This window comes from Marmota monax, unplaced genomic scaffold (genome assembly GCF_021218885.2).
Source record: "Marmota monax isolate L192 unplaced genomic scaffold, Marmota_monax_Labrador192_F-V1.1 WCK01_AAM20220418_F8-fsc00061, whole genome shotgun sequence".
NCBI lineage: Eukaryota > Metazoa > Chordata > Mammalia > Rodentia > Sciuridae > Marmota > Marmota monax.
Window position 1 is genome coordinate 4,767,473 of NW_026695230.1, and position 19,273 is coordinate 4,786,745.

At 36.1% G+C, this 19,273-nt stretch overlaps 1 protein-coding gene across 2 annotated transcripts in view; it reads right to left on the reverse strand.

Annotated features, from left to right (window-relative positions):
* Nell1 (neural EGFL like 1) overlaps nucleotides 1-19,273 on the reverse strand; it is an 840,108-nt gene that overhangs the window by 11,096 nt on the left and 809,739 nt on the right. For both annotated transcript variants that reach the window (XM_058576884.1, XM_046438336.2), the window contains one exon: nucleotides 2,978-3,171. In XM_058576884.1, the coding sequence (XP_058432867.1) occupies nucleotides 2,978-3,171 (194 nt within the window). The remainder of the gene's footprint in view (nucleotides 1-2,977; nucleotides 3,172-19,273) is intronic.

Genomic DNA, 19,273 nt, shown 5'->3' on the forward strand with positions numbered 1-19,273 from the left:
ATAGCAATGACTCAGACTTTAACAGAGTGACAGGTGTTTAATTATATATCCACTTCCTTCTCCATCTCCACGATCCCCAATAAGAACACAAATAGTTATAATAAAATGCTGCATTTCATAGGCACTAATAAACCTAGGACCTTGCTACCTTTCCATGAAACTGAAATAGATATAAATATGACTTCCAAAGGCCCTGGACAAATTTATGAATGGAAAGGCTACATATGGGTACCTATAAAAAGAAGGTGGGCTATAACGGAGGTGTATGTACCAAACCCAGAGACAACTTTTTCACCTGGTTTTCTGTGATCTAGATAATGCTGAAAGAACATGGGTTCCAAGTAGTTTAACCAGTCTCCTGGTGCCCAATGAACTAAGTGACCTAAAGGGACACAAAATCTTGTTACTACTAAGGAAACACAAAGAATCTAAATAAATAAAAGCTCAAATCCATTTTTACTGACCTAGCTTTATCATTGAACTCCATTCACCTGTGGACATGCTTGAAGGCCTTTCTTCCAATTGGTATCAAACAGTACTAACTAACCTGGTGTATTTACTCTGAGAAGGTGGTTGGGATGACCTTTTACAAGAACTCTGACTCTGCTCCTTTCAATAGTGACCCTTGACCTTTGTTAGCTTATGTGATTCTGTGCTGTATGATTTGTTTTAATTTGAATTTAAAGCATCAAGGATAGAACTGAAAAGAGAACACTTTATACCATAACCTTGATTTTATTTCACATCTTCCAAGATGATACCACGATAATTGTCCATTTGGATACTTAAGTACTGGAGATATTTCTTGTAAAATTGGAATGGGACAGTTTGGACTGCAAATGTTAAAAACGAAAAGCAGGGTCACAAATAGTTCATTTTATAAGGATGACTTCTAGAAGTGATTTGAGGTGCTTTATCAGCTCCTAAAATGATGCTCTCTATAAATGGGTAATGAATTCAATTAGAAAATGAAACAACAGCAACAGAAAGATTTATGGAAGGAAATCTTCCTAATACTTTATTCAGAAAAGAGGGAGATGGTGGTGGTAATAGAGGTACATCTTATTAACAAAATAAGATTACAAGGATTGCTCATCTCCTGTGGCAATTTCAGACTAATTCTCATAAGACTTTGGAGATACTTTAGGAGTCGAAATGAAATAAATCAGGCTGCTTGGATTATTAACACAGTTAATTAATGAAGCCCTGGGAAATTTTTAATGATTGGTAGGTTCCTTGCTTTATCATGGACTGAGATGAAACAAAAACTTAAAAGAGAAGTTTGGTCTCTCTCACAGTAGTCAATATACAACTAAAGTCCCTTGCCTATTTCAGGATCTGATGACCTAGAAAATCTTAAAAGGACTTCAGTTCAGGTTGTAACCATCCTCAAAAACTTTGGAAACACAATTCTTTCTCAAAAAATAAATTCATCTCCATTTTGCTGGCTGAACAGGGGCCCTATTGCTAACTTCTTCCATTTACCCTTCACAACTATATTAATCCATAAAGTGCTTTTCTTCCTCTTGAAATCCTTTGTCCTTTGAGTCAGCACTGCATTACTAAATATTATACTAAATAACTAAAACATTTTTGAAAGAATGTCCCAACAGTTGCTAAGATAATGCTGAATTGACAATTTGAGTTCAAATAGATTGGATTGACAGATTGCCTATTTAGTTTAAAAGATAGTAGTGAGTATCATCATAGAGTGTTACAGACATCTGACAATATGGAAGAAACTATCAATGTTGGGGTATGCCAATGGAACACAGGTTCTTATATAAATATTCCATATTTACGACAATTACTTGACTCCCTAGAGACTGTTTCTTCATCTTTCAAAGTTGTGATAAAAGAATAAAACAGGATGCTATTTTTATAACTATAGGATGATTGAAATATAGCATATGCTCAATAAATGCTACGAAAAAATTTGTGTGTGTGGAAATGAAGTGTAAGTTTAAGGAGGGAAACAAGTGTTAGAGGGTACAGACCTGGTAATATAGCTCTACTACATAGGCCACCTCAGGTCTGTTGAGGTGTGGCAGACTTAAATGTAGAAGGATTGATTCTTAAGACTCATTCCAGCTCTGTGTCTAGGGAGTAGAGTAAGAATTTATCAGTAGACCTAACTTTTAAAGAGGCAACTAAGCAAGTAATTTCTCTTGGTTACCATGCCCATAAAGCCCAAGATTAATTAGTCTCATCCGAATAGGCACAGAAATACAAGCAAGAACTACAGTAGAACAATAACAAAGGAAAATAAATATGTGCGATTCACAAAGAAGAAGTAAAGCACAAGAAAATCAAACACTTTAATAGGCCCATTTTGCAAAGCATAAAGTAAAAACCACATGATGACAGAATTTTATTTTCATAAGCGTTAAAACTCCCTTCCAAACAACTTACTGTAAGAAATAGCCCAGCACTGAGAATTATAAAGAAGACATCAATTACTAAGGGGCCACGCACTATCACTGTAATGTGGTTGGAATGGAAGTCCACCTGTCTCTGACCACGAGGGGCAAGTCTGTGAGCCTTGAATTTTGACTGATGTTACCACAAAAATGAGCAGGTTCACACAGAAGATCATTGCAGACAAAGAGTTGTTTTAATCAGCAAGTTTCTGTAAGTGTAAGTGGAGTGCTCATTAAACCTCTCACCCAACAACCTTAAAGGACCTGCAGGCTCTCAGTAGTGGATCAACATTGACTTCCCTGCCCCCTGCTACCCCTTTGTGCAGTCTCTTGTCAATTCCACACCTCACTTTTCACCAAGAGACCAATCAATTCACAGGAGATTTGCCTGCCCTTCAGCATCCTCATTAGTTGTATTGTGGATTAGAACAGGAGAAGCCTTTTCAGGAGCCACAGGAGAGCCACAGGTCAACAGCCAGTGGGAGAGCTGTGAGGAGGCAGAGGTGAAGGGGAAGGTAGAGAACAATGACAATTCTGCTACAGCTCATCAGCCTCACCTTGCAGGAACAGACAGAACACCTGTCTTCTTTCAGGGTCCACACCTGTCCATTGTGCTTCAGCCCTCCCTCATGGGGGCAGTCACCAGAGCACGAGGGTCCAGAGGGACAGAGGCAGTCAAAGCCCCCCGCCAAGTTAATGCAGGCAGAATCATTCCAACAGGTGTGAGTTCTTAAGGCACATTCATCAATGTCTGCAAAAAATAAACCATGGAACTTGAGAATCTAGTCAGGTAGACTCAGAAAATAACAACAATGTGCAATAACATTAACTACAATTATTGAGCATTTACCTGTGCTAGATTGGTAACATGTATTATCTCTTTTACTCTGCAAAGCAGCTCCCTGTGGAAGGATCTGTTCTTGTCCCTATTCTGCAAATAATAGAGCTGAGGTTTTTAGAGTTAAATGATGCATCTGCTGTCATACAGTTAGGAAGTGGCTGGTCTGAGACCCAAACTTACAGGCGCTTGATTCCAATTACCAAAATCTCCAGTAGCAGCTATGAACTGCCTTTAGGATATGCTCAAGAACTCATCTATCCGGTGGCCATAAACACTGTTAATTCATTAGCTGTAGATACACCCCATGGAGACCTAAGTCTTTTAGAAAATGTGTGCATAGATAAGCCACTGAGTAGGAACAAGTGAGCAATTACGGCAACCTGTCCCAATTAGATTGCCCCAAGATCCTGAAGTCAAGGCTAAAAGAAGTGGGAATAATTCTTAGCAGGTGCCTTATCTGATCAAATGCTTTCATTCTAATGGCCAGCTGTACTTGTGCTCCCCTTAAAAAAATATCAGAGCTATAGTAGGGCATGGTATGGATGCTGAAAAAAGACATACATATATGGTGTTGTTTTAACTGAAAGCCAAAGGTTGAAGGAAAACATAAATCCAGTCAGTCCATTCTGACCATTAAAGCTTGAGTGACCCTAACATCATCTCAGCCACGTACATACCTGTCCAGCCCTGGCTTGTACTGCTTCCAAGCAGTCAATACATAACCTCACAAGGCAGAAGATTCCCCTTTTGAAGACTTAAGAAAAAAAAAAGAAATGTCTTCCTTCATTTGAGATAAAATAGATTACCCAGTAACTTCTACTCGTTGAAGTTACAGAAGTACCCAAGGTGACTATTGATAAAATACTAATTGCTGGACTTGATACCTGTAGACTGGTGGAATATTACAATAATAACTTATTCTACATCCTAAAGTTTATCTTCAATTATGTGTAAAGTTATAAGCATTTTGTTAAGGATAATGGAACAGAACTTAAAAAAAAAATCAGTAGTGGTATGTTCCACAAAAGTTCAGAGCCGTTTCTGGAATAATATCAATTTTACCAGAATTACGATACATATATATGTCTATACATACACACAATAACATAAAACTATATGTGCATATATAGTCCCACAGCTTTTCAAAGTTATTTTTTCATGAATTATACTATAAGATCATAAGACAAATAATTATTCTCATTTCACAAGGGCAAACTGAGGTACAGAGAGGTTAACTGGTCATACAGTTAGCACACATTAGAACAGGGATTGTATCCTGGGCCTAGTTAATGAACAGTGATTCTGTCTTTGAAAACTATGGAAATGATCCCAAATTATGATGCCTGAATTCTGAATCAACCACAGTCAGGTATCCCTCTCCTCTCCCCCACTCAGGGTCACTGGTCATGTCCATTCCATTTTGAATGCACTTAACATATGATGCTCCTTTCTAGTTGCCTCACTCATCTCCTCATTCTTCTTCCCCAATTCTAACTCTTCCCAACTGAAATTAGCATTGAATGAAGAAATCAGGGGACTCATGTTTGAAACCAAGCACTTCCTTTTAATTCAGTGTTTACCATGTCCAATTCACCTTACACATCACAAGACTAAGCCCTAGGACACATCATTTAGCCTATCTAATCCTCCTTTATCATCTACTTGTATATTACCCAATCCACAGTCTCCTGAACATTACAATATGGATAATATAATAAGGTTAATTACATGGTTTCTTGATTTGATAAAGGTAAACTTTGAAGAACAAGCTCAAGCCCCACCTTCTCAGATAATCATCTGCTAATATGACGCTAATTTGCAATAATCACTAACCTCTTTTGAACTCCAATTGCAATAACAATTGGTAGAATATGGCTTAGCATTCAGGCACATACTATTTTGGAACAACACTAAATGCACACATTTCCATTATTCTTACTCCTAAGTTTTGCTGAAAGAAACTTAATTACAAATATGCAGCCTTATATTTCTATGATTATATTTATAACCTAGTTTGCATATCTAGGAACATCTATAGATAGACAGAAGGATGGATGGATAGAGAGAGAGAGATAGATGTGCCATTATGTAGGAAATAAAATAATAAAATTCAGGTTTCTTCAAGCTGTTGGTTACAATCCTCATATTCATTACTGAGAGAGTTAGCATTAACCTTCAATTCACCCTCCAGCCAGTTGTCATTCTAATATACTGATTTTTTATTGTAGGCAGAGTGGAAATATTTGTAGACTTGTATAAGTACCAATGCTCTAACTTACCACCCCTAGGAACAGATTTAATTGATATAAAGTAGGATCCAGATATCTGGGCTCTGTTCAGCCAGGTGAGAGCCTCTGATCTCAATATCTTCCATAGGACAGTGGCAGTTAAAAAGCAGGCTGTCTGTGTCACTCCTCTGCTCACCACCTTTCAGTATTTCTCCAGTGCTTATAATAGACAATTCAAGTTATCAGCATTTCATGTAAACCCTGAAAACTTCAATTGTTATCTTCTTTCCTTCCTTCTTTTATTCAAAAGCAACAAATAAAAATTTTTAGTTAGGCGAAATAAGTTCAAGATCTATTGTGCCACATGGTGACTGCAGTTAATGGTTAACAATGTAATGTATTCTTGAAAATTACTGAGAGTACAATTTGTGTTCCCACAATGAAAAGGAAGTATGTGAAGCAATGCATAAATTAACTTAAATTTGCTATTTCACAATAAATATTTATTTCAAAATATCATGTTGTATACCATAAATATATGCAATTTTTGCACATCTGTGTATATGTATTTATATATATCAATGGAAGATCACAAACAGATCATTCCATTTCTGTGTTTGTGTCTTGGAACATATATTTTCTCTACTTTTTAATAATCTCTATAGAATGAGGTGAGGTATGAATAAGTTAATTGAGAAGTACTTTCTTTACTCTGTTAGCTTCAATCCTACACAGTCTTCAAAAGCCAGATTTACAGATTAACCATCACCATCCCTCATTCTGCTAGACAGCCAATATAGACTTTGATTTCTATGTACTTTATACACAATTCCATAGTAAGGGTCAACTCTAAATTAAGAGTTACATATTTAATATGTCCATCTCCATAGACAGTGAAATCATTGAGGGCAAGGACTACATTTCATTTCTCTTTCTCTTCCCAGTGCCACAATAATGACAAAACAACAACAACAACAACAACATAAAATACTGTGGATGGTCAGTATATTCATTTAACTGAATTAACCAAATCCAGAAAATTCACAAATCAGTACTATTATAAAGCCCACTGTACTGAAATCTGGTCTTTAGAATATTCAATGAGCACAAGGCATAAGCAAAGCCTACTCTTCAGAGGAATCATTTTGTTATTAAGTTCTCATCTGTGAAAGCTCTTTGGGTCTAGTTTAAAGTAGAATAATACAGCAAAATAGTAACACACTGAGATAGGAAGACAACTCCCATTCCCAGAAAAAAGCACTCCATTTTCCTGTCAAATGTTTGAGAATATGAGCAGATGAAAACCCATTAACAAATCACTCCAAAAATATTCTGGACATTCAATTTCAGCCAATCCACTACCAGTGCCTACAAAAGGATCTATACTGTATGATCTCCTCTGAAATAATCTCCAAGTTAGCAATTAATGCAAAGTATAATATGCTTTTCAAATATTTGGTTATTTTGCATTTACAAAGTTGCAAACATATTGGCAGTGTATTCCTCTTGTAAATTTAAAAAAATGAGCATAAAGACAAATGTACCTAGCATGCATAATAAACATAGGGTGCAAAAGCAGGATTTGCTTTCACCTCTCCAGAATGAAAGAGTTTCACAGTTGAATATAGGACCATATTGCCTACGGAGTTCCGTGTAATTGCTTTACTTATGACACAGAAATCTAATTCTGCTTCCATGCAATTTAACAGATTTATGGAAAGCCAGATGTTAGCAATTATGGAAGCTGACATTATTCATATTCTTGGTAATACAGACCTGTTTGCTCTGCACAAAGCCAACTTAATCTATTATACATATCCCAAGGCATCCAAAAGGAAGAGGTGCCCTATTTACATATTGCAACTGTTGTTCTCTGCTGAGCAAACACAAAGATATTCACCCATAAGACTTACCCAAATCATCAGACAGGCCTCCCAATGACAAAGAGGCAATGAAACAAAAATCAGGCAAAATATTTTGCACTCAAATCTATAATCGTTACAATGTGATTTTTTTTCTTATTGTAAATAATGGCTTCCTGTGAGTTCCTTGTGTTTATCCTTATGCATTCAGTACTTAAATGTCCCATGTTCAAATGAGACTTTTTTCAATAAGATTCCATGGCTTAGCTTGTGTTAGAACTAATTTCCTTGCATTGACATTTTCACAGTTTCTGAAAGCTGTTATTATTGTACTCAATTTTGCTTTCGAAAAAAAAAAGTCTATTGTGCCTAGTCAATCTGCTTTCTTCGTTGATTTGAGGTTCTTAGGTTACTTGTGCATGTAAGAAAGTATAATTCAGAGATGTTTATATCAGAGGCAATCAAACTAGTCCCAACTTAGCCCCAAACAATTTTCCTACCCTTCAAGAAAAATGGCTTTGCAGAAGTTTTAATAGCATACATAGCAACTGTAGTTATACCTGCCTCAGGAACTGAAACTTCTACAGGTTGATTTCAGAGATAAAGGGAAACATTTTTCCCCCAAAGGTTTGGTAGCAGTTAGGTCAAAGAAGTGAACTTTTTCATTACTGCATATTCCTCTTTCTTGAATATCTTTCACAGCACAGTCTTATTTTCAAACTCAAAACAGGTGATGTGTCAGAAAACAAAATTTAACCTGGGGTTTGAATATCCAGCTGTGTGCATTCTGACTTGAAATCATTAGTAGACATTAGTGGCTCAGAAATGAGAACAGAGCTTGGGGGTTTATTAGTGATAGACAACATGGAGCACAGATGCCTTTCCAATAGCTAAAGCAGTATTGCTGTTTTTCAAATGGCAGAGGAAAAAAAAAACATGTGAAAAGGTATGTACACTACACATCAACAAAGTAAGTGAAATAAACAAGTAGAGAAACCTTAAGTGTAATGTTATTTGCAAAATAAAAGGCTTAAGCTGCACGGTAATTTTTAGGACTAAAATAGGAATCCATAGCCTCGCTCTGCTGTGTTGGTCATACCACACTTAGGATATTTCTCTGAGAGCACAGACTATTGTAAATAAGGTTGACACACTTAGGACATATCAGAAGAGTTCCACCAGCACGTTGAGGGGCTCAGATCATCTCACTTTAATAGAATATGATTCAGTTTCAAAAAGCAAAGAATGAAAGAAAAGTGAGGTATAGCTTCATCTTTTTGAAATGCTGTTATATATCACATAGGAAGAGTTTCCAATGTGCCTCCAGCATTAAATCTTTAGTTTCAAATCCAGCTCCCAAAAATTCTTGAGTCAGAATGACACCCTTTACTATGGCATTCCTCTTATTGTTCAGTATACAGTTTTGATGTTCTGCAGTGAATCTCCCCCTTTAACTGAGCAGATCTCTTTTTAAATAAAGGAGGAAAGATACTCTTTGGACTCACTGGTTTTGCATCTGGTCTGGCTCCAGATCTTATGTCCTGGTACCTACAACTAGCAGCTGAGTTCATTCATTCATTTCTACTCCTCCTGAATATGTGCAAGCTTCCATGTGACACTGTCTTTAAAGCTTAAATTCTAAAGTTTCTCATGACCAAGAGTTCACGCAACTATCACCCTTGCCTAACAAATAACAAAACGAACGTTGTTACTGATTATCTCAATCTAAGAGCTCTCTCCTCCACTGTTCTGGGATATACTATTTCCTTTTCACCTTCTTACCTACTAATTCACCTAGTCACTAGTGGTCATCAATAATTTTACTAAATCTCCATATATTTATTGATCATATATTTTGTATCAGACATACTACTAAGGACTGGAGATAAAAATGGAGAAAAAAACAACATATTCCTATAAGTATGGAATTTTTGATCTCCCATTTTTAAACTATTAATATTTTCTAAGTTTCCATCTTTAATCCTTTATTTCTTTTTCTTCTCAGTTGAGCAGTATTGCACATCAAGTAAAAGCTGAAGCTTTGGAATCCAGCAGCTGTTGACACTAGTTAATGTGGCATACAGCCCCAGTCTGTGACTGAGGTGGTTTCTGTGACAGGTGACTTTCAATAATCAAGTCAAGAAAGTTCCAGGCACATAGGGACATGTAAATCAACTATGTTTTGGTCCAAAATCTGAAATGTATTAGCTTTATATCTTTGGGAAATCTGCCTAATATCTCTGACCTTTAGTTTCATCATTTGAAAAATGTAGATAAAAATATACTCCATGGGCAGGGGTTGAAGCTTAATAGGAAATGCTTGCCTTGTGTGCAAAAGGCCATAGCTTCAATCCCTAGCATGACCAAAATTAAATAAACTTGTAGGTACGCACACACACACACACACACACACATTCTTTTAATTTGGACAGATACAATAAAAAGGTATTATACAATAATTCTTCAAAAAAAAGATTAGCTTTAACTGCCATTATTATTGCTTTTCCTATTGTTTCTATTTTTTTCTCCCACTCTCATTTTTCTATATTTTTTTCTCCCATGAACTCCACTCTCTCATCTCGAGGATAACTCAAACCTGAACCCCAATTCTGATTTCTTATTATGCAGCCAGCCCATACCACCCTCTGTTTGCCAAGAATTTCCACACAAATTATGAATTCTCACACAAATTCACATGGTTTTGATCAGCACATTGGCCAGCAAAATCTAGAAATATTAATACTCAAAGTTCTCTGAGATTTGATCTATAAATCGGATGTTAAAGTATGTCATTCAGCTTTTGTTGTTGTGACCAAAATACCTAACGAGAACAAGTTAGAAGATAAAAAGGTTATTTTGGGTTCACAGTTGCTGTTCATGGTTGGCCAGGTTTGGGGTCTAAGATGAGGTAGAACACTATGGTGGAAAGGTGAGCTCATGACATGTGGGAGCAAGGGATCAGAGACAAGATATAATCCCCAATGGCATGCTCCCAGAGACCTATTTTCTCTAGCCATGCTGTATCTACCTACAGTTACCACTCAGTACTCCATTAAAATTATTATTCCATTCAATGAATTAATCCACTGGTGAAGTTAATCATAATCTAATCATTTTACCTCTGAATATTTGTGCTTTGTCTAACTCATGAGATTATTTTTGGGGGGATGGGGGGAGTACCTCATATCCAAGCTATAACATCAGGTTAAAAGAATAATGTTGAAAGGACTTAATTTTCTAACACTCCATAAACTTGCCTTGGTCACTGACTACATTTTATTTACAGGACACACAAATTTGTGTTTCTTTTACTGCTGAAGGAGAAAACAGTTCCTTCTAGGTAGGAAAACAAGAGCAAAATGAGGGTGAAGCAGCCTTCTAAATTAACCACCTTGGTTTACTTTCTGCTGTAAAAAATCATACTTCTGTACCTAGTGATTAAATCTGCTTAAAATCAATACAATTCTGACCAGTGGAGAGGATAAATAGAAAATCTATAAATATTGAAATACTTGCTACCTAAGGAGAATTTTACTGTGCAGAGAAGCTTCAAGTATTGATGACAACCATCTTAGATTTATATGTTTTATATATCTGCTTATGAGTAGAAAGGTGGGATGTATTATAGCTGCAGTCTACTGAATGCGTAATACCTGCCCATGCATGTTCTACTATTACAGTTGCTATTTTGTTTAGACTCTTTAACAAAATTTCATTCTTTGCTGGAAAGAATTACTCCTTTCTGCACCTTGACTTTACATTGCTTATATCTCCTTTATATTACTGTGAACACTTAGCTCTGAATATTCTTTTCTATCTTCTTTATCTTTTCAGATTTGTAAAATTCTGGTCTTATTTCTCCTTGTGACTGTCATAGTAGCTTTTCTACTGTCTCTCACCTACTAAGAAATGCATAAACTTTTGATAAATTTGAATTTTTCTGAGTTATGATAGAAAGGAGCCCTTCCCTTTCTTTGGTGGCTTGTTTTCTTTCTGGCAAATATAGGAGTTGCATTAAAGATTTCCTAAGATCTTGTCCTTTTCCAACTTCATATGATTACTTTTCACCTCTGTAGGGCTCAGCTTGTAATTCCAGGGTTAGAACATGAGTAGAGTGATAGATGAAGAACAAGATAGAAGTAAAGCTTCTAGACAAGCTTCACTTGGACAAAAGCTTTGGACAAAAAAAATAAATAAAAATGAAAATTTGTTAGAATTAAATAGTTTTCTTGGATATTCAATATTTACTGAACTATCTCTGATGTCCCTTACTGAGTATTTGCAATCAAGTGCTAAATAAAAAAGGAGAAGCATTGTTTTCCTGTCCACTTGAAGCTTTGACAAGGTAACCTTTGGTAACAAATATGCATGGGGGAACCCAGCCAGGATGTAATCCAAAGCCAGCTTCCTTACTTTGACAAATCATTCTTTCAAGCAAGTTGTCAGAGGAGAAATTATTTCTTCTCCCTTATGTGCCATTGAAAGGTCTCAAAGAGGCTACTAAGTAATTTTATTTACTACAAGAAAAGTCCTGCAATATACACAGAAGGCAAAGGGCAGAAAACATTGTCAGTGGTGCAATTCTAACACCAGGTCTCAATCTAAATAACAGATTTAGATGACAGCAGCTGAAATTCACCACTTCCATGCCTAGCTGTCTCCTTTTACCACTCTGCTTATTGTGGTCCCTAGCTTCTTGGGAGTTAGTCAGGGCTCTCCCCCAAACTTTACCCTAGTGGAACATTTAGGGCATTGATCAAGGACAATAATTCAGACAGCCATGCCAAGAGGGGAACTGTCTGCTGAGAAGACTAAGAAGCTATCTCCTGTTGTCTTTCCTTAGAGAATTTCATCTCTTTGATCTGTTTGTTACCTCTATTCATATCTCTTTTCCTGTAGAACTCTAATCAACCAATTTGGTCAAAACAGCTTGGGCTGCCTAATATTTTGAAAGGGGTCTTGAAGAGATCTACTTCTGGGAAGATCTAGAAATATTCTGCAGGGGAAAAGGAAAAAAAGATGCCCAGAATAGGACACTTGAGCCCACTCTGCTCTAGACTTGTGGGAGACAAGTTCTCTTTATTTTGAACATCTTTTTCTGTGTTTGTGACAGTAAGGAAAGGTAAAAACATATGGGCCCAAACCAAGTTTGTTTCAAGGAAAAGTAAACAAAGCCACAGACAAAGATTCCATCCTTGACCAAATAATGTTTCAGACTCCTCTAAGCAGACTTAAATAAATGATTCTGTCTACCTGACCCAACCAAACCCCATTTAAAAAAAAAAGACTTGAACAAACATTAGACTAATTCTAACAGCTCAAGGCCACATCCCTAGGATGACAACTCCAAATCCCTTAAATACCTGCCTGGGAAAACTCAAGACCATCAGAATTTATTGTTTGTTCTAGCCAACATCTTGTCTCTCATTGTCTTTGAGGAAGTAGGAGTCCAGCTTCTGTAGATGCCAATTAACAAACCCAAATAGGATTTAATGCCCTCCTTCTTCCAGTTTTTTTTTTTTTTTTGCAAATTCCACTTCCCTGACTCTTATTCTCTCTTTAAATCATTCAGTCACCTTCTGCATACTCTGAAGTTTACACAGTGCCCTCTTCACTACTGCAGTAGTTTATTACTAATTAAAATACGCTCGTACCACTTTAACTAGTGTCCAGCTTTGTTTATCTACAATATCACTTTGTTTATCTTTACTACTGACAGCATCTTTAATTCCACTCAGGCTGCTAGCATATAAACAAAAGGAATCTTGCCTTTCACATAAGGTACAGCCCAGCTCATCAGGGTAAGTTGTGGACAGAGGACAGTGTCTCCATTAGTAACAAAACCAAATACTCTGAGAGTTTCTGAGTTAATTCATTTGTCAGTCAATATTTATTGAGCATATATGATATGCCAAACACTACTTGTAGGCACCAGAGATATGATAACAAATAAAACCAACAAAATTCCTATTCTTACAATGCAAGGTTGTATCACGGGGTGGGGGGAGGGCAGGATTTGCAGGTACTTTGATATCCTGCCTATACCAGGTACTTTTATTGAGTTAAAAATTAACACATCTTTATGAAGTAGACATTTCTCTTTTTATTATGTATAACAATCATTTACTAAACTCATACATACTAAATAGAATTTTCAAAATACTTTAAAAGTCATCCTAGTTTTTCCTTCCAAGAAACTTAGGATGTCAACATCACCATCATCTTCACTTAACACACAACTAAACTGAGGGTCAATTAAATAATCATTGCTTCTCAAACATTTCTATCCAAGGTAATCTCCATGGTAGAAAAGAGGCAATTCTCACCTCTAGGAGTCCTAGACACACATAAGGGAATAACATGAGTATAAAATTTAATTGAAGTTTAAGTTTTCTTTTTTTAAAATAGGTGTGCCTTCTAGTCAATATTTAAGTTGGACTGTATTCATAGAAATAATTTTTCCCTCAAACTATTAGGAAGATTTCTCTCCTGTATTTATATACCCTTGGATGTAGCACAAGATTTTCAGCTCTACTTGGACCCCAGTAAAACAGGTATAAGAATAAGCAATACAGGGGGAGGCCCTGTATTGCCTCACCTACAGCTGAGGCCCATGCAATCAGTAAGTTCCTGATACCGAACATAAAGGTCAATGTGCCAATTTCAAGTCAGGCTTATCCCCTCTCATGGCACAATGTCTAGTTCCCACTTCTGTAGAAAGCAAATACAAGAACATTATGCAAAGAACAAAAAGTAAATCTCCAACACTTCACCCAACACACAGATTCTCTAAATATTGACTGGTAATTAATATATATATATATATATATATATATATATATATATATATATATGGCAGTAATTAAATGATGAAGTCAAGGTCCCTATCCTAAAGGCATTACAATTAATTCAGCAGATAAAATCCTCACCATTTATCCCATAAAGATGTTTAACTCATTCTTGAACATTTGTCCTTCCAGGACCATTAAAATAACATCTTACTGTTTTCTCTGGCTAGGTCTCTTCTTCAAAGAGCAGCTAGATTGATATTCTGATCATATCACTCTTATCTTCACATTATTTTTTAGCAGAAAAATGAACCGGTTCAGATTTTCTAAGATTATAGATTGAAGAATTGGTAGAAACTTATATTTGAATACATACCTTACTCAAGTATATCCCTAGGCAAATTGATTTAGTAAGTCATTTTCCTAAGTTCTCAGCTGGGAAATTATTATTATGTGGCAATGAGAAAATTCAGACCACTCTGTTATACCATTTACCTCTAAAGTGGAAACTCATACTAAACTTGAATGGTGGTTGTTATAATCCTAGTACAAAATCTAACACTTAGTAGGATAATGACCATGTTCAATAGGTGACTGCATCTGAGGGCTTTATTTTTTCATAAGAAAGACATTGTAAGCAAAAGGAAAAGTAGCAGTGAAATGGCCCAGGTGCAGAAAGCCACACTGAAAAACTCATGATAGAGGATCTGAAATTTTGTGGGAAGTACTTCTATATTGTTAGAGCTATGTTTTATATTAAAACAGCTATTTCTATAAAATTTTCACACAAATATTTTTACAACACCAAGAAACACATATAAAATAGCATTAAAAACTCAGCTTGGAACACAATAGCCTTCATAATCTGGCCTCCATTTCTATCTCTGAACCCATCATTCCCCACCTTTAACAAATCTGTATACCAGATCCTTTTTCTACATTGGACATCTTATCAGACAGATCATAACAACTGTGTTTGAACACAATTAGATCCCTTTTGTGACTTCATCTCCAGCCAGACTGCAGTCACTCTCGGCAATATTTCTCTTAATATGTATTTTGCCTGGAAACATTCCTTCTCATTCTTTTTATTGTTCCAGTGAAAACACATTGTCTGTAAAAGATTCCTATATACATTACCACCCGCAAATGCCCCAAAGCCAAGAGCTAGCCACATTTCCTCAGAGCCTCCTATTTTATCTATTATGTGTCTAGCTGAACCATGACATAATCTCCCCAACCTCTTCCCACCTACTTTCTCCCTCTTCCGGTCTGCAAAGACTGTGTCTTATTCCTCTCCATATGCCTAAGACTTAGCATGGGAATCTGCACAGACCAGGCTCACTCAATAAATGCATGGTGAGTAAGTGATTGGTGATTTATGCCAGCAGCAGTTTATTTGATTTGAGTACTACAGTTTAAAATTCTCTGCTCATAAACCCACAGGTAAATATCTCACAGCAGCATGAGTAACCTCAGACTAGAACAAACAATTCAATATTCATCTCGAAGAAGTTGTAGATGCTGGTCTCTGAATAGCAGCTTAGACAGGATCTTTGTCTCTAATACATCCAAGCCAGAAATTTCTATAATGAAACAATTGCTCAAACTGAGCCTCAAGAGGCAGGAAGCTGACAACTACATGGATTTCAATACCAAGGAACAACGCAGAAATTGAGAGAAGAAGGCCAGTGAATACACTGGAGACTGAATTATAAGTCCCCAGGCAGAAAGTGCTGAGAAGTTAAATCAGAATGGCGACTGGGAAGATAGAGGCTGGATCTTGTTATTTTAATAGTGGTTCTTATGTTGCTGAGGGTCAGCATCATTCTAAGATCCCAGGAAAAGGTAGCATTCCACTTCCCCCAAAGGATGGAGGCACACAAACACACGGGTTTCAGAGCATTCATAGGTACTTCCAAAGATTTCAATGAAACCTCTGAGGCAGTGGTTTTCAGACCTGCGTAAACATCAGAATTAACCAAAGGGGGCTCATTAAAACACTAATCACTGGGTCCTGCCCCTGCCCCCAGTTGAAGATTCAGTAGGTCTGCAGTGAAATAGAAAATATGGCTTTCTAGCAAGTTCTCTGGTGAAAATTAGGTAGTACTTATTTAAGCCTCACAGTCCTAGAACCAAGGCCCTAAGCTACATGGAGCACTGTATTCACAGGAAATAAGATGATTTTAAGAAGCCATATTTCTTAGAAATGCCCACTTATTCCATTGTCACACTGTAGACAGAAGAAGGAAAAAGGAGCCATTTAAAAGTGTGGCATTAAATGAAAAAGCTTCTGGAGAACAAAGGAAATACTTAACCGCATAAAGAATAAGATGACAGGAGGGGAGAAAATCTTTGCCAGCTATTTTTTTTCAATAGAGGATTAATATCTAGAATACATAAAGTACTCAACACACACACACATACTTCAATAAATTGGCAAATGAATTAAATGGGCACTTCTCAGAATAAAAAAAGTACAAATGGCCAACAATTACATGGAAAAAATGTTCAACATATTTAGCTGTCAGGGAAATGAAAATTAAATTTACAATGAGATTCCATCCTACTCCAGTCAGAATGGCAATCATCAAGAATACAAATAACAATACATGCTTGCCAGGATGAGGGGGGAAAGAAACTCTTACACACTGTTTGTGGGAATATAGATGAATAGAGCCGCTGTAAAAATTAGCATGGATGTTCCTCAAAAAACTAATGGAACTACATCTTATCTAGCTGTACCACTCCTAGGTATTAATCCCAAAGAAATAAAGTCAGCAAACTTTAGAGAGCCATTCATTCCCATGTTTATAGCAGCACAATTCACAAAAGTGACATTATGGAATTAACCTTGGTGTATGTCAATAGAGATGGATAAAGAAAATTTTGGTATATATACATAATGGAATTTTATTCAGGCATAAAGAATAATGAAATTATGCCATTTGCAGGAAAATATATGGAGTTGGAGGGTACAGTGTTAAGGGAAACAACCCTGACTCAGGAAGATAAGTGTTGTGTGTTTTCCCTCATGGTAGAGGTAGGGGAGTAAATGAAATGAGAAAGAGAGAGAGAGAGAGAGAGAGAGAGAGAGAGAGAGAGAGAGAGAGAGAGAGATCTCATGAAAATAGAAGAGAGACAATTAGAATTGAGGGAGGATAGGAGGAAGGGAAGGTAAAGGGAGATATACTGGGGAGTAACATTGACCAAATTATGTTATATGCATGCACAAATATTCCACAATGAAATCCACTATCCTGTATAATTAATATGCAGCAATAAAAATACAATAAAAAGTCACAATGAGTCTAACTTTAAAGGCTTATAAATAAGAGTTGCACGATATAAACTTCAAGATCCTATGGCAATAAATAAATAAATAAAGTGTGTCTATTGTTGCTTGTTTTCTAAAAATTCCACATTCATCATGCGAAACAAGATCTAAAGAAAAGCATATCCACATAGCAAAGCACATTTTTGGGGAAAAGTATCAGTCTCGTTCCTGTGCATTATCCAACTCTTGTCCTCCTGCATGATCAGTGCAGATTCCCCCTCTCCAATAAAGCCTTCCTCAAAGCTCCCCCTGCAGTTCTTCCTTTTCTCTGAATTACCACTGGGCCTATAACACAATGCAAAATTGTCAACTGGAGCCTCTGAAATATTGCATCACACATTCCTTTTATATCTAAATTTGCATCTGGATCCTAGGGACTGCTTCTGACAGGTTGTAATCTGAGACAGAACATTATCAAGTCTCAGTTTACTATACTGGAAAGGAGAGAAAATTTTTCAATGTAAAAGAAGAGATTAGCCTGATAACATGGAAAGGAGACAAAGTATCCATGCAAAATAAAAATATGTTTGTCAAAAATATTATGACTGGGACCATTTAGCTTAGGGACAAGTCAGTTATATCCCAATAAGCCACTACAACATCACTCAATATGTAATCATTGAGTTATTTATATTTTAATGACCATATTACAAAAGAAACAGAAAAAAATAGACATGGATTAAAATTATTTCCTCATAAAAAGGTGAAAATAATATTAAAACATCTAATATGTAGGGAAAAGTAGTATGCTGGATACATGTTTGTAGTTTGCTGCAAAACAGAAAAGAAAACCTCTTCAGAAGCAGCTCATCATTCAATGACACTGAACAAATAAGGCTTTCTAGAAATTCCTAGAGTAGGGTATATTAATTACTGAGTTTTCAATTAGTACATTTCTACATAGTGCCAAATCCAAAAATTGTCTCAAGAGATAAGGTTTTTAAGGCCAAATAAATTTGGGACATTCATGATGCATCAGCAAAGGCTCATTTTCTGTATTTATTAAATGGAGATTATAAAGTTTGCCCCCTAAGAGAATTGTTTTGAGGATAACAAGAAATATAAAGCTCTTAAAAGTACCCAGAACATAAAACAATGACTTAAACTTAGATATTATTAATACTTATTTGTATTATTATAATTATGAAATATTGAAACCCTTCCATCCTTAAAGTCCAATGGTTCATATACGGTCTGGTATGACTGCTCTTTAATTCTGTCAAATTCTTACCTGTGTATTTTATTGTTATTTGCAGTTATTTATGACCTATATCAGAAAGCTATTGGTTGTTTCATTTATGTTGATTTCTATTTTCAACTTGTAGTTTCAACTTGGAGTACTCCCTAAGCAATACATTTTCTGCATCTTCCATACCACCTACCTTAATGCTAAGACTACTTTGGACTATTTTTATGGATATAAAATTTATAGAATTAACCCAATATTCATGAAGAATTTTTAGTAGTTTTCTAATTCTCCTTTGCTTTAATTATTATCCGTATGATCTTCACCTAGACTACAGTTGAGGTCCCTGGCTCCCCTTATACTATGCTGTCTTGTTTTTCTGATCCCTGGCTAATCACTGTTTATAGGAAGAAAGAGTTTAAACAAAGGGAGACTGTCATTGGAAATGTACTCAATAGGGTTGTGGTTGGCTCAAGGGATAGACACAGTAATTAGCCTGAGGTCTTGCTAAAATAACTCCCAGGAGCATCTGGTTCCAAAGTTCAAGTGGAAAACCACATATAGGAACCATGCATCTGTTCCCACATCATTGGGTGAAGTATCTATCACAA